The 14,329-nt window shown below is 58.2% G+C and overlaps 1 protein-coding gene across 2 annotated transcripts in view; it reads left to right on the top strand.

Annotated features, from left to right (window-relative positions):
• PMEPA1 (prostate transmembrane protein, androgen induced 1) overlaps positions 1-13,962 on the top strand; it is a 58,157-nt gene extending 44,195 nt beyond the window's left edge. For both annotated transcript variants that reach the window (XM_089897103.1, XM_022597392.3), the window contains exons 2-4: positions 4,648-4,802; positions 9,255-9,308; positions 9,757-13,962. In XM_089897103.1, the coding sequence (XP_089753229.1) occupies positions 4,692-4,802; positions 9,255-9,308; positions 9,757-10,305 (714 nt within the window). In that variant the 5' untranslated portion in view covers positions 4,648-4,691 and the 3' untranslated portion in view covers positions 10,306-13,962. The remainder of the gene's footprint in view (positions 1-4,647; positions 4,803-9,254; positions 9,309-9,756) is intronic.
• The last annotated feature ends 367 nt before the right edge of the window (positions 13,963-14,329 follow it).

Raw genomic sequence — 14,329 nt, 5'->3', positions numbered from 1 at the left:
CTTGGGGGGTCTGGGCTCTCTTGGGCTGTGTGGCCTTTGGCCAGTCACCTCCCCTCTCCCAGCCTCAGTTTCCCCATCTGTAAAGTTGGCGGCGGGGGTCATGTTAGTATCTACTTCACAGAATGCTGGTGACGGTTCAGTAAGATGATGCCTGTACGGATTCGGGCTGTGCCTGGCCTTGAGGGGCCTCTCCGTGACGCTGCCTCTCTCACTAGTGTCAGAGGGGCTGGGAGAGGATCAGAGATGCCCGTGCACGCGTCTCGACGTGACTGCGTCTGTCTCTGGAGGAGGAGACAAAAGGAGGGTCAGGCCACTCCAGTGAGGCGGACGAACCTGTTAATTTGAAATTATTCACGAGGAAAGAAGACAGTCAAATTAGAATGACCTTACTTTGCATGTGGAAGATGGGCTTGGCCACCCCCAAGAGCCTGCCGCATCCATCACCCACCCCAAGGGGGAGATTATGAAGAAAAATGGCAGGACCTCTCCCCCACCCCCACCCCCCAACAGCGAGCGGACTTGACGCCCAGAACAGGAGGAGGGAAATGTGATGTTTCCTCCCCAAAGGCTCCTGTCCTTGGAGCAGAGACCAGGGCCCAGAAGTCCAGCCGCCACCCTGGGTGACCTTTCTGGACTGACCCTGGGGCAGAGGCCCATGAGGCATGCTCAGCGTTTCCAGGGCATCGGCCTGGGTGAGGGGTGCCTATTGTCTCCAAAGGCATGTTGGGAATTGTGACAGGATCACGTGCTGTTTTCTGCCCCGTCCTGAGCTCTTGACATCTATTATTTCATCCCCCGGGGACCTCACGGGGGTGCCTGTGCCCAGGGTCACACAGCTAGTAGCTGGCACATGCAGGGAGACAGGACTGGGCATCCTCAGAGGTATTCCCAGCGTGGGAAGGGGAAACTAACAGACACTTTGGGAACACTGGGAGAATTTAGCAGAGTTTCCCCTTCTCGCTCCCTGAGGGAGGCTCTGGGTTCGGGACCGGCCCTGCCCTTTGATCTAGAGCAATTTCTCCCTATGCCTCGGTTTGCCCATCTGCAAAATGGCAGTGGTGACGGCTGGCACCTCACAGACTTGGGGGAGGCGGGCTCAAAGCAGGGCCGTGCGTGTGTTGTACATGTTATCATCCTGACTGTAGTCCCAGTGAGTAGTCGCCACGACAACGGAGAGCTTGGGCTGTGGACCAGCCTGCCATCTCCTCTTGCTCTAGTCTCCCTTTGTCTGTGACCAGGCTTTGCTGTGAGTCCCATGGTCACAGGAGACTTGAGCTGAGTGGGGGGCAGTGGTTGGACCCACGCCTTCCGCCACTGTGCTGGGCACTCGGCCGCATGTCCAGCAGGATCGGTGTGGCTCCACATCTTGGGGGCTCCTCTCTTGGCTGGAACTCCCGAAGCTGCCCGTCCTGTAGGCTTTGGCCTGCTCGGTGCTTTCAAAACTCTAGAATGTGTTGCCGGCGTTAAGGCCCAGGCAGTTCTGGGGAGATGGGGAGGTGTGGCTGCACTGGGCCAGCCTGCCTGGGGGCTGTCCTGTTTGGCCTGCTGGGCTTTCAATTAGCAGTGCCTGTCTAGAGTGCCCTGTGAACCTGGTGAGGAGGAGCTCCTGCTCGATTAGTGATGCCTGCTGTGGGAGCAGGATTGAGGAGTTGGAGACGAATGCTGAAACCCAGGCTGCCCACAGGGGCCAGGCAGATGCTATCAAGCAGAATGGGGGCCGAGGTGGAGCTTGGGGCCAAGTGGACAGCACAGCCTGTGTAGTGAGGGTGGCTGCCTGCAGCTCCGTTCCTGTGAGTGGGGGCAGGGGACTGTGCATGCAAGCGCCCTCAGGCCCCCAGTTTGCCACCGTTCCCAGCAGGTCCTTTCCGATACACTTCCCGGAAAGGTGGGTTCCTGTCGCCCGCGGCAGTGTCTCCCGGAAGGAGCGCCCTGAGAGTGAAAATTCACTGTGGTGCTGTCGGCGGGACCAGAGCCCCCTCACCCCGTGGCCAAGGTCAAAACGCCCAGCCCAGGGTGTTCCCTGCCTCATGGGTTGGGGTGAATCACCTGCCGGCCGGGGGGGCCCCTCCTGCACCCCTCAGTGCCCCTCCCCCAGTCCGTGTCTCTGCACGGCCCGGAATACCCAGCTTGGTCCTGCTCGACCCTCTCTATTCAGGCTTACGGGTTCGGGCCGCCCTTGTTTTGCCGTGGCTGGAGTGCTGCAGAGCCCCCCACTAACTGTGGTCACCCTGAGGAGTGCTCTCCACATGCTGGGCACGTCGCCCTCGCACCACCTCCTCCTCCACACAGGGAAGCTGGGATGGATTCAGCGAGTCAGGGTCCCAGAGCCAGCCTGGGGTCCCCTTGGGGACCTGCCCAAGGGTCTCGGGAGCCCGCAGGAGTCTCCCTCCTCCTCTGGCCAAGACCCCAGGCCTTTGGCTTCCAGAATGGAGCCTAGAAATGATTCGTGGTTTCTCTTTTTCTGAGCGTTTGCCCCTCTCTTCTCCCACGTGGATGTGCACAGGGCTGTGGCCCAGGGACCAGGGTGGTCACATTGGTTCGGCACCCTGGGGTCCTTCCTGGGGGTGACGCTTCACGCTGGACCCCGGCCCCCAGAAATCAGGTCCCCCTGCCCTTTTGAGGTCGGGAGAGCTGTGAGGTTTGTTCACACCTGCTCAGCCTGCTGGGGCCTCGTCCACTGCTCTCTTTCAGGCCCTACCAGCCCTGTTGCCTCGGCCGCTGGACCACACCGGGAGGAGGGCAGAGGCCTGGCCAGGGCCCTGCAGGCCGCCAGGGCCGGGGACAGAGACAGAGGCAGCGCACATCTCCTTTCCTGCAGGCCCGGGCGGGCAGGGCGCCTGGAGATGGTGGGGGGAGAGGCAGAGAGGTGCCCACCCCCAGGTCCCCTGCGGGGTGAAGAGTGCACGGCCTGGGGGGGGGGCGGGTGCAGGCCTCTCTGAGGGGGGCCGTGGGTGTTGCACAAAGCCAGCCTCTGTGTCTTCTGAATGGGCAGCTTTATCTGGGGCCCTAGCGGACGGGCCCTGGACCAGCCCGTCTGGGGAGGCAAGAGGTGTGGCTGCAGTGATCGGGGCTGAGGCCAGAGACCTGGCCTTTGCCCAACCCAGGCCCTGCCGTCCTCCTGGCGGGAAAGTGAAGGAGCCCCTCAGAGGGTTTGAGGCTTGTCCGATTCCCCGCTAGGCGGGGCACGGCCTTCTGGGGCTCGGGAAGTTCTCATCAAAGTCCCTGGCTACTTCATCCTCCTTCCCGGGCCCCCCAAGGCGAGGGAGGGATGCAGCTCCACACAGGCCGGAGCCAGGGCCCAGGCTCCAGATCGAATTCCCGGGTGCAGAGGCGGCCGTCCAGCGGGTGGTCGAGCGGGGGGAGCCACCAGCGCTGGGCCCTGGGGCTACACGAGTCTGTCACTAGGCCTGAACCTGGGTCTCCTCACCTGCAAGACGGGATGATAAAAAGTACCCGTGTGTACGCTCAGCCCTGAACAGAGGTCCTCAGCCCCGGCACACTCTTTGTCCGGGGTGCCCTGTGCCCTGTAGGATATTAAGGTTCCAGGAGCGCCCCCAGTTGTGACAAGCCACTAGTGTCCCCAGACATTGCCACGTGTCCCCTGGGGGTTAGACTAAACCGACTCACTGACGGCCTCAGGCAGACATTGGCACAGCTGGGCAAAGGCTTGACGTGGTGGAGGAAGGTGGGCGTCCTGCAGAGCCCTGGGTGGGGGAGAAGGGGTGGCCGGGGCCTCGGAGAGGACGTGCGGGCAGGCTGCGTGTGGAGGAGCTTCCGCGGCTGTACCAGCAGGGACGCCCACCGGGATGCCCCGATCTCCCGCGGGACACCGAGGCTGGCGGCAGGAGGGCTGGCCCTCGCCGGGTTTGGCGGGGCCCCGCTTGAGCGACCCGCGAGCGACACAGTCCCCACCTGCGGCCCGCCCCCCGCACCCCAGCTTCCTTGCATCTCTCTGGGGGGAAAAAGAGCTGAGTCAGTGGCCCTGAGCTTGAACCTGTGCCCCTGGGGAGCCCTCCGCCAATTGCTTATTAGCGGGGAAGGGGGGCCTTCCTGCCTGCCCTGTGGGATCGTCCGTGGGCGGCCTCAGGCTGGCGGAGGCCGGCTGCGCCCCCTCTGCCGCCCTGTCCCTCCCCAGGTCCCCGGCATCTCGCCCGCCGCTGCTGGGGACTCTGCTGGCACCGGGCACGGCCAGCTGCCGCGCCGCCCGACACGGACCCGCTCGAGTCAGCAGAAACCACCCGACTCCGGCAGGATCAAAATAACCTCCTTCCTTTTCCAGCACTTGAGGGTTTTTCCGCCTTCTGGGGGAAAAACAAAACAAACCCGAAAAAAAGAAATGAGAGCTGCAGTGTTTGCAGCCGCCCGGAATGTGGTTTTTCTGAGGCCTCTTCCCGGCGGTGGCCCGCACACACTCTGTCCCGTGGAGGGTGGTGTGTCTTCGTGCGTCTCGCGTGTGTGATAGATGTGTCTGTACGTGGCTGTGTTATCTGTGTTCGTTTGTGTTGGTGTGTGTGTGGGTGTGTAGGGGTGCTGACGTTTTTGCGTATTAGGTGTGCATGTGTGTTGGGGTGTGTGGATGCTCAGACGCCCCGAGCCTCTGCCTGCACCGGGGTCCCTGAGGTCTCACGTGTCCCCTTGGTCTTGCAGCGGAGCTGGAGTTCGTTGAGATCACCGTCATCGTGGTGGTGGTGATGGTGATGGTGGTGGTGATCACGTGTCTGCTGAGCCATTACAAACTGTCCGCTCGCTCCTTCATTGGCCGGCACAGCCAGGGCAGGAGGAGGGAAGACGCCCTGTCCTCGGTGAGTGTCTGCCCTCCCTGAGCTTCCAGGGGGCCCGTGGACGCCCCGATCAAGCGCCTGTGGTGTCAGGGTCGGGTGCTCACAGGAACTGACGGCAGGGAGACAGTCTGGGGGGGGCTGGGGGTGGGGGAGGGCTTCTAGGTATAGGCAGTGACCCAGATGGAAGGGAGCCCGTGGACCAGTCCATGCAGTGGGGCTTTGGTCCCCAGATCCATCCGTCCATCCATCCGCTGGACAGACATTTACTGAGCACCCTCTGTGTGTCTAGAGCCTTCCCAGGCATTGGGGGGAGATAGCTTCGAGCAGGTCGCAGGGGGTTGCTGCCTGATGGGCTGGATGTAGACAGACAGGAGTGCCGGATGCTCCGAAGGAAGCTGAAAGGAATCACCGGGAATCCCAGAGTGGCTGGTTTACCCAGGACAGTCGAGGTGAGCCCCTGAGGCCGAGCTCTGAAGGGAGAAACAAGGGTGGGGTGCAGAGTGGGTGAGTGCAGGAAGGGTGAGAAGGACAAACGCGGCACGGTCCTTGCTGTCCCTACAAAACTGCAGTTTGATATGTTACTAGAATTGTGTGCCCTGTTGGGCATTCTGGAAACCCAGGAATATCCCCACAAAACTCCACAAACTGGGGCAGATGGAGCAGCTCCCAGCGGTTTGGGAACTCGCCCTCCTCCAGACCTGAGCACCCACGTTCCCCTCATTCACCTGCACCTTCGGTGCCACCCCTGCCCGCCGCTCCGTGTTCCTCAGCAGATGGACCAGGGGGTGGTGTAGAGTCCATCACTAAACAGTTTCCATCTCCACGCCTGTCAGGTGTAATTTAACAACCTGGACGGAGTAGCTGTCTGAGGGACGGGCTGCAGATGACACGGAGGGGGGGCCCGTGGACGGCCCCGGGGCTGTGCAGGGAGCTCATCTCTGAGCCCATGTTCACCGGGCGCTGGGGGGAAGCGGCAGCGGGCATGGCCTCCCGGCTCTGGGGGACGCCTGGGGCTGGCGCTGGTGCCCAGAGTCTGTGGGACTGAGCTGAGTCAGGCTGGCAGGCCTGTCCCTGGCAAATTTGGGCATCTCCGCTTGCGTCAGGCCTCAGTATGTCACCAGGTTGCCAGGGCAAGGAGCGTCCGCTCTGGTCCCTCTGATGGGAGCACCGGGTGCCCCAAACCCGAGGCCCAGTGTGTCCGGAGGACACTTGGCAGCTTCCTGCAGGGCTTACCTGCGTGTTTGTTTGCTGTCGCTGCTGCCTGAGTAACAGTGCCACCAGCTGCACTGCCACGTCTGCGCTCAGTAATCCCTCCCACATTTTACAGAGGAGAAACTGGGGCTCAGAGAGGTGGGAACATTTGCCTAGGGCCACACAGCTTCTAAGCGACAGCTTGAAGAGCCCATGACCCGTTTTGTCCCACCTCGGATGCTGGGGCAAGCTTTGGACAAATGAGAAGACATCAGCCTGGTAGCCGTGCTCCAGGGTGGGGCATCCTACCCCCTCTGAGCCTCAGTGTGTGCGTCTATAAAATGGGTGGAGCGAGGCTTTCTCCTTCCTACCCTACATGGTCACAGGGAGGGTGAAGTTAGCTGAGGGAGCTGGGGAGATGGCAGAGGTTCCGGCGTGAGGGACCCGTGCCACCATAGCGGGGACAGCCCTGTAGGCAGCACTGGGACTTCGTGTCCAGGTGGAGGTCAGGATTTGGGCTCTGGTTCCTGAAAATCTGAGGTTAAAAGAAAGTCTCCCCTGCCCCCCTGCCCCCGGCCGACTTCTACCAGCCACGGCACAGGCCCCCGGGGATGCCCAGCTGGGTAAACATGGAGGCTTGTTAGACCTGGAGTACGTGTGGCGGCTCCCCTGGGGCCCCTGCCAGACAGGGCGTGTCTGAGGAGTCTCGAGGGCCCATGACCTCCCAGAGAGACCCAAACGCAGCCGCCGTCTGCTTGGCGCTGGGCCCACCCCTGGCATGGCTGTCCTGCCGTGGCCCCTTTTCAGGGTGAACCTCTGGCAGTTCATTTCCTCATCTGTCAGAGGGTGGGGCTCAGGTGCAGGTAAAGCCCTGTGGGCCCTGGGACCTTACTTCCCCACCTGATGCTGCTTCCAGAGAAGCTAGAAAATACTGCAGGGGTACAGACTGTGGCTCGGCGTCTGCAGCTGAAGGCAGGGCGGGAGTCAGCCAGGTCCAGATAGACCAGGGCCGGGTGCCCACTCTGTGAGTCAGGTTTCTGGGCTCATCCCCACGGTCTCTTCTGTGGCTGCAGTTGCCCTGCAGCAGCCTTCTTGGTGGTGTGACAGACTGTCTGGCCCAGTTTGCAGACCCCTGGTCTAGATGGGGAAGCCATGGGCAGCTGGACGAACTCTCCAAGGAAGCTTTTAGAAAGAGAAGGAGGTGTCGGGGAGTGGAGCGGGGGTGAGAGAAGGAGCTGCCAGGAGCAGCCCTGTGGGCACTGGCACCTGGAAAGGCGTCAGGGCCATTCACTGAATAAGAGAACAAGGTGAGTTAAGACACGGCCTGTGGGCAGGTGTAGTGCAGCCAGCTGGCCTCCGGGTTCCTCATAGCAGGGCCAGGCTGATACAGGAGCTGAGATGTTGTGGGAGCCTGGGGAGGGGCATCCGGCAGGTGGGAGGTTCCTGGAGGCCTCCCTGGAGGAGGAGGTGACCTCCAGGTGCACAGGTTGGGGGTAGTCAGGTGACAAGGATGGAAGTGATTCTGGGGTCTGCGGTGGGGCCTCCCAAGCAGTGACTGGTATTGTCCTAAGCACTGTGGGTGGAGACTCCCCAGGCTAGGGCTCGACAGTGGTGGGAAGACGTTGCGGGGACCTCGAACAGAGGGCCTCCCAGGGAGGTTTTAGGCAGGGGCCCGTCTGGGTCACATTTATCCAAGTTGACCTTGGCTGCTTGCACCCCTCCCCAGGACACCCGACTTGAATGGGGAGCAGGTGGATGTCCCCCTATCTGCTTCCTGGTGCTCACATGGACTGTGCCAGGGGCCCGACTGGGGGCCACAGAGCCTGCCAGGGTCGGCTTGAGCCCGAATGCTTCTGGAGGCGGTGGGCGAGGTTTGGATCCCAGCACTGCCCGCTACCAGCTGGAGCAGCTCGGCTTAGCCACCTGACCTCAGCCTTGCAGGTTTTGTCGGGAGAGTTGAGTTAGTGCTTTAAAGAGCGTAGCACAGTAGCTGGCGCCAAGGCGTTCCTAATATCAGTAACAGAATGGCCCTCCGTATCCCCACGCCTGGAATAAACTAGACCCCAGTGAGTCTTTGTGGGGTGCTTTCCTGATGGAACAGTTTTGAGAGACACAGAGCTCCCCTAGTGGCCATATAGGAAATTGCAGCCCTCCTGGCAATTCTCCCCGAACTGCCGGTGAGAATCGTCTTACAAGGGAACCCTCAAGAAAACATGTCCCCCAAAAAACTTTGGGGTGATAGATATGTTCATTATCTAGATTGTGGTGATGGGCTCCTGGTAGATACCTATGCCAAAACAACCAAATTGTATGCTTTGAATATGTGCAGTTGGTTATATGTCAGTTACATCTCAATAAAACTATAAAATTAAAGGAAGGAAGGCATCCCTCCCCGTAGGCCCGGGCCTATCCATGAGGATCACCGGAACAGAAGTGGTGCTGAATGATTGCATGATTAACTCTCCTGTATTTCTTCATCTATAAACTGGGCCCCCAACAACGGGGGCAAGACAGACTATAGTAAGTGCTAAATAAATACGCAGACAAGGTGATTACAGACATGACGGATGCTTTGAAGGAGATAAGCAGATGACGGGATGTTTAATGGGAGAAGGCCCTTTAGATAATGGTGCTTAGAGAAAGCCTGCGGTGGGCACTGGAATTGAAAAGCGAGAAGGAGCCAGCTGTGCAGTGGGGCAGCCAATGCGAAGGCCCTGTGGTGCACAGTTAGCACTTCCATGCACTAAATAGCGGGTCAGCGTGACAGGAGGGAGAGTGGTGGTGGCACCCAGCACTGTCATAGGCTCACTGAGCGTTGCGCGCACCCCAGGGGCTTTTGCATGTTCGCCTCCTTCAGTTCTTCGACAGATACTGCAGTTATGCACGTTTTCAGATGCAGTAACTTGACCGAGGTCGCACAGCAAGTACCTAGGCTTTCTTAGGAGCCGGTTCACCAGTTCATTTGGATGTGTTCTAAGGCCCACGGAAGCTGCTGGAGGGTTTTGAGAAGGAGGGACCCACGAATCAGATGTATGTTTTGGAAAGTGTGAGTTCGGAGGATGCGTTTTCGGGGGGCAGCCTTGGGACCTGGGAGATCAGCGATTGTGTCATGTCCGAGAGAAACGTCCAGGTCCGGGCTGGGGTCACTGCAGTGGGGCTGAAGAGGGGGATGGGTGCAGCATCTCATGCCGAGTGGAGGCTCTCAGAGTCCACGCCAGGCTGCCCCTTTGCTCTCCCACCTCTGCCCGTCCCGCTGACCCTGTCCTCTTCCTCCCCGTACAGGAAGGATGCCTCTGGCCCTCGGAGAGCACGGTGTCAGGCAGTGGAATCCCGGAGGTGAGACCCAGCGCCGCCTCCCCTCCACCACTACCCTCCCCCCGCCCACCCAAGGCTGCTGTAGTGGACGCCGAAGGCCCCCTACCCAGTAGCTCCCCTAATCCGGACCGGAGGCACCTCCCCTGCTAGTAGAGTGGCTACAGGAGGCCCACACCTGCCCTTCTCTGAAGAACCCTCCTTGGTTGCTGGCATCGTCCCTACCGGGACGTCATGCGCTCCCCACCCCCAGGGAGCAGCCCTCAGTATCTACGACACCGAAGGCCAAAGACTGCCCTCTTCCCACTGTGTGACAGTGTTCACGCTCCAGGGCTCGCCGGCCATCGGGGGGCTGGACCCTGGGCTTGGGTCCTCCCCCCGCCACCCGGCGGCCATCTCTCCCTTTCCCCAGAGAGCAGAGTCACAGGGGCCCTGCCGCTGGGGGGACACTCACTCTGCTCTTCCCCTCCAGCCGCAGGTCTACGCCCCGCCCCGGCCCACCGACCGCCTGGCCGTGCCCGCCTTCGCCCAGCGGGACCGCTTCCACCGCTTCCAGCCCACCTACCCATACCTGCAGCACGAGATCGACCTGCCGCCCACCATCTCGCTGTCGGATGGGGAGGAGCCCCCGCCCTACCAGGGCCCCTGCACGCTCCAGCTGCGGGACCCCGAGCAGCAGCTGGAGCTGAACCGGGAGTCGGTGCGCGCGCCCCCAAACAGAACCATCTTCGACAGCGACCTGATGGACAGCGCCATGCTGGGCGGCCCCTGCCCTCCCAGCAGTAACTCGGGCATCAGCGCCACGTGCTACGGGGGCGGTGGGCGCATGGAGGGGCCGCCCCCCACCTACAGCGAGGTCATCGGCCACTACCCCGGGGCCTCCACCTTCCAGCACCAGCAGAGCAGCGGGCCGGCCTCCTTGCTGGAGGGGACCCGGCTGCACCCCGCACACATCGCCCCCCTGGAGAGCACAGCGGCCTGGAGCAAAGAGAAGGATAAACAGAAGGGACACCCCCTCTAGGAGTCCCGGGGGGCCAGGGCCGGGGCCGCAGTAGGTAAAACAGCAAAACACTCCGCACTTCTTGAAAGAAAAGAGAGAGGAGGACGGGGCGACACACAGGAAACTGCGACGCATGACCATCCTCTCCCCACCTCTCTGTGTATAAATATTTACATGTTCTGTCTGGTCTGAATGCACAAAGCTAAGAAGACTTGCAAAAAAAAACCATGTTTCTCTGTTGAGCTGCGTCTTGAAGGCAAAAGAGGAAACAAAATTCTACGCTAGTCCTTCCTGTTTCTAGTTGAGCTGCGTGCGTGAATGCCTACTTTCTTCTGTTTGTTTATGATGATTTAACTTTAAAGACATATTTGCACAAAACCTTTGTTTAAAGATCTGCAATATTATATAAATATAAATATATATAAAATAAGAGAAACTGTATGTGCGAGGGCAGGAGTATTTTTGTATTAGAAGAGGCCTATTACAAAAAAAAAAAAGTTGTTTTCTGAGCTAGAAGAGAAAAAAAATGGCCATTTTTGAGTGCCAACTCAGAAAGTGTGTATTACCTTGTAAAGAAAAAAACTACAAAGCAGGGGTTTAGAGTTATTTATATAAATGTTGAGCTTTTGCACTATTTTTTAATATAAATATGTCAGTGCTTGTTTGATGGAAACTTCTATCAACGTCTGTCGAGACTTTTAAGGGAGAAATGTTGGAATTTCACGGTGGACGTCAGGCAGAGGGTGGGCTCCACGCTGAGTCTGGAGAGAGGCTCCCAGAGGGGCTGATTTCCTGCAGAGTGGAAGCTTCTGTCTAGTGATAGGTTATTACCTCGTTATACATTCCCTCCCGAAGGAGACGCATTTTTTCCCCTCTGGGCCAGGACAGCCTTTGGATCGCAAAGAAAATAGGAAAGTTACTCGAGGCCCCAAGTTCCAGGAGGTGGGCTTTGCTCTTCCCAAAATGAAGATAAACTGTTACTGAAGGAATCTTAGCATTTTCTCCTCTTTTCTGAACCACAAAGGTCCCTGTAGGAAGGGGCTCACTAAGGTGCTCTCTGCCCCCTGCCTGCCTTGCCAGGGCCACGCCAGAGGCGGTTAGGTGGCTCGCGCGTGCAGGATGCTTTGGTGATTCAGCTGGCTCCAGACTCTACCGGCTGAGGTGGGTGCAGCCCACTGGCGTATAGGAAAGGCCCAAAGGACTAGCAATGTGACCTCATCCCCGTCTTTATGTATTGATTCTCACGTAACAGGCCCATAACCAGAAGACCAGAGATGAAAAAGTGACACGCCCAGGTTTCTCCCAGGACACTGCAAAAGGGTTATAACGAGAAAGACAGTCCAACCAACGCGAACTCGAGCTTTAGGATGTAGAAGCAGAATTCTTTCCCTTCTCCTCTCTTTCACATTTCATTCCCTTCCCCGTGGAAACCATCGTTTTTGATGTGTTTGTGTATCTGTGTTTTCATAAGCGTCTTCATCAGACACAACCCTTGTTCACCAGGGTTTTACTGAGTAGACGTCGGCGGGACCCCTTGCTGGTGGCGTGCGTGTGTGCACGTAGAGAAGGCGGGGAGAGAGTGGAGTCGGGGTCCTCCCTCCCACCAAGGGTGGGCTAATAATCCATGGGGTGACGCCCTTAGCAGGAGAGCAGGCCACCCTGCCCCCTGCCCCCTGCATCCCACGGAGGTGTCTTTTCATCTTCGGCAGGATGCCAACTAGCCGGTTAACATAAGAGAAAGGTATAAGAGGCAATAAGTATTGATTTTAAACAACTTTTTTATTACTTGAAAAACAAAAACTCGAGAACAGTTTTGAAGTTCTGACCATTTGAACTCTATTTCTATACGTACCTTTTAAGACCACGGTGACCAATAGATGACCGAGGTGTCTGAGTGCCCGCTCACCAGCCTGGCAGAAAGTTCTGGTACCTTGACAATAAAACCTGCCTCTCCGTGGGGTCTTCAGCCTAACCTTTGCCTAACCTTTGCTTCTCTCTCAAAGATTCTTTGAAAAGGTCATTCATGCAGAGACATCCATAGTTTGTCCTGAAAGGTACAGGGACACATTTATAGATAAAGTTTAAAAAAAAAAAAAAAAAGTATCGTTCCTTTATGTGAAACGTCTCCCTAGTGCCTTACTGAGAAAGCGGTTGACCCCTTTTGTCCCCCGGCAGCGGCGTTCCTGGACAATGCCCTGCTCACCCTGGCCCGGCCTTCCCGCTCGAGGTGGACAGAGGGCTACTGCTTCTTTAAAAACATCCCCATCGCCTCGTGCTGTGTCCCACCCACCCGCCCTCCACCCTGGATGTGCCTCCCTTGGGTCAGGCCACCCCTCCTGCCCCTCCAGCCTCTTGTCAGTACTCGTTTATCTCCCACCTGGGTCACAAACCTAGTCGTGGACCTTGTTTGTGTGAGTAGCGTAGCAGCAGACGAGAGCCAGGCCGAAGTGTTCCCGAGGTCCTCGAACCAAACCTTGAATCTCGTTGCTGGGTGGTGCGGTCTGCCGTTGCCGTATGAGCAGCGAGGTAGAAGAAGGAAGCAGATGAGGGGGTTACTGACCTCAGCTGGCTTGAGGGCAGAGCACCCTCCCCACGCCCCCGTTATGCCCCAGGATGGCAGTCCAGGCCTCAAGGCCGCCACACTGTCCCTGGGCTCCATGCCTAGCGGATGACAGTTGCAGAAGTTCATGGTGGAGCCGCTCATCAAGGCCAGGGCACCTCCCAAGAAAACCACGGGGTGTGTTTCTGCAGAGCTCTTGGTTTCTCTGCTGGACCCAGAGCCCTGAGGGTACACTCCTTCCACTAGGTGTTGGCTGTCGTGTCCTTACCTTCGAAAAGCCTTCTTTGCGCATCCCTCGGGAGGCCCCCTTTTTTCAGTAGAAAGTTGGTGGTGCGGGGCGGGGGGGGTGGCCCTTGGCAGTGGCTGGTTGGAGGGGGACCAGGCTGGGCTCAGAGAAGGTGGCAGAGCTTGGCTTTCTCTAAGCCTCTCATTGTCCCCCTGCTTGTCAATCATCACATTTCCTCCGGAGGAAAACCCTTTCCCCCGCCAAGCCCAGGTCTACACAGACGGACTTAGCAAAGTGCCCTAAGAGCCGTCCACGTCCCCGTGTTTTTGCCAGGAGCTGAGAGCGACGCCTCCCCACGGCTAGCAAACACCGGGGCGAGGCGAGGACCGAACCCTTCCCAGTCCTTTTCTGTCTGCTCTGTGAATTGTACTCTTCAGAGAATTTTCTTTTCTACATGCAACACCAAGCTTCCAGATCCATAGAACATGCTGATGACAAAGGAGAGAAAATGTTCCGTTTTGTTTGGTTTTCCGGAAACTGCGCTTCAAATTCTGCTGTACTATAGAGCTCAGAAGGACCTGCTGCGTTCTCATTTGCCTGCCTGGTTCCATGGTGGTTGTGCTGATGGTGACGCTTTCACGTTGCTCCCCTGGCGTTGGAACCACTCTCTTTCGCAGCCCTGTTGCCCAAGTTGTGTCCAAGTTACACGTATGTAAACTCTCCGTGGCACGCTGGGTGCGGCGCCCGCGTTGCTGCTGCTAAGACTCTGTATTTGGATGCCAATCCACAGGCCTGATGAAATCGCTTGTTGTGTATCAATAATCATTAGTGGCAATGATGACATTCTGAAAAGCTGCAATACTTATACAATAAATTTTACAATTCTTTGGAACGAGGCTCTTTCTCTTTCTTGGGCTGCATTGCTTTCCCCTTACCACCCCACCGCCCTCAGCACCAACACTTGGATGCCTTTAGTGGGAAGGAAGCAATCCCTCGGAGCTGCTGTGTGGCCTTGAGCAATTCCATCAACCTCTCTGTTTTAATTCAGGCAGCGTTCAAGGAGCCCAGTGAAAACACTTGCACGGGCAGGGGGTGCGTTGGGTGACATTGGGGTAAAAGAGTTTGCAAAATATTGCGTACTTTTCCCCCCTCTTGGGATATCATCCACCGTGGCATGATGAAAGCTCTGGTAAGGGCTGCGAGAAAGAAACTGTCTTAAATGGGGCTCTTCCAGAGACGTGGACTTGTGTGAAGGGATG

This window comes from Delphinapterus leucas, chromosome 15 (genome assembly GCF_059928025.1).
Source record: "Delphinapterus leucas isolate spDelLeu-1000000601 "Yukka" chromosome 15, BTC_Dleu_Yukka2, whole genome shotgun sequence".
In the NCBI taxonomy this organism is placed as follows: Eukaryota; Metazoa; Chordata; class Mammalia; order Artiodactyla; family Monodontidae; genus Delphinapterus; species Delphinapterus leucas.
The sequence above is the reverse complement of the archived record's forward strand: the minus strand, read 5'-3'. Positions and strand labels throughout refer to the sequence as shown.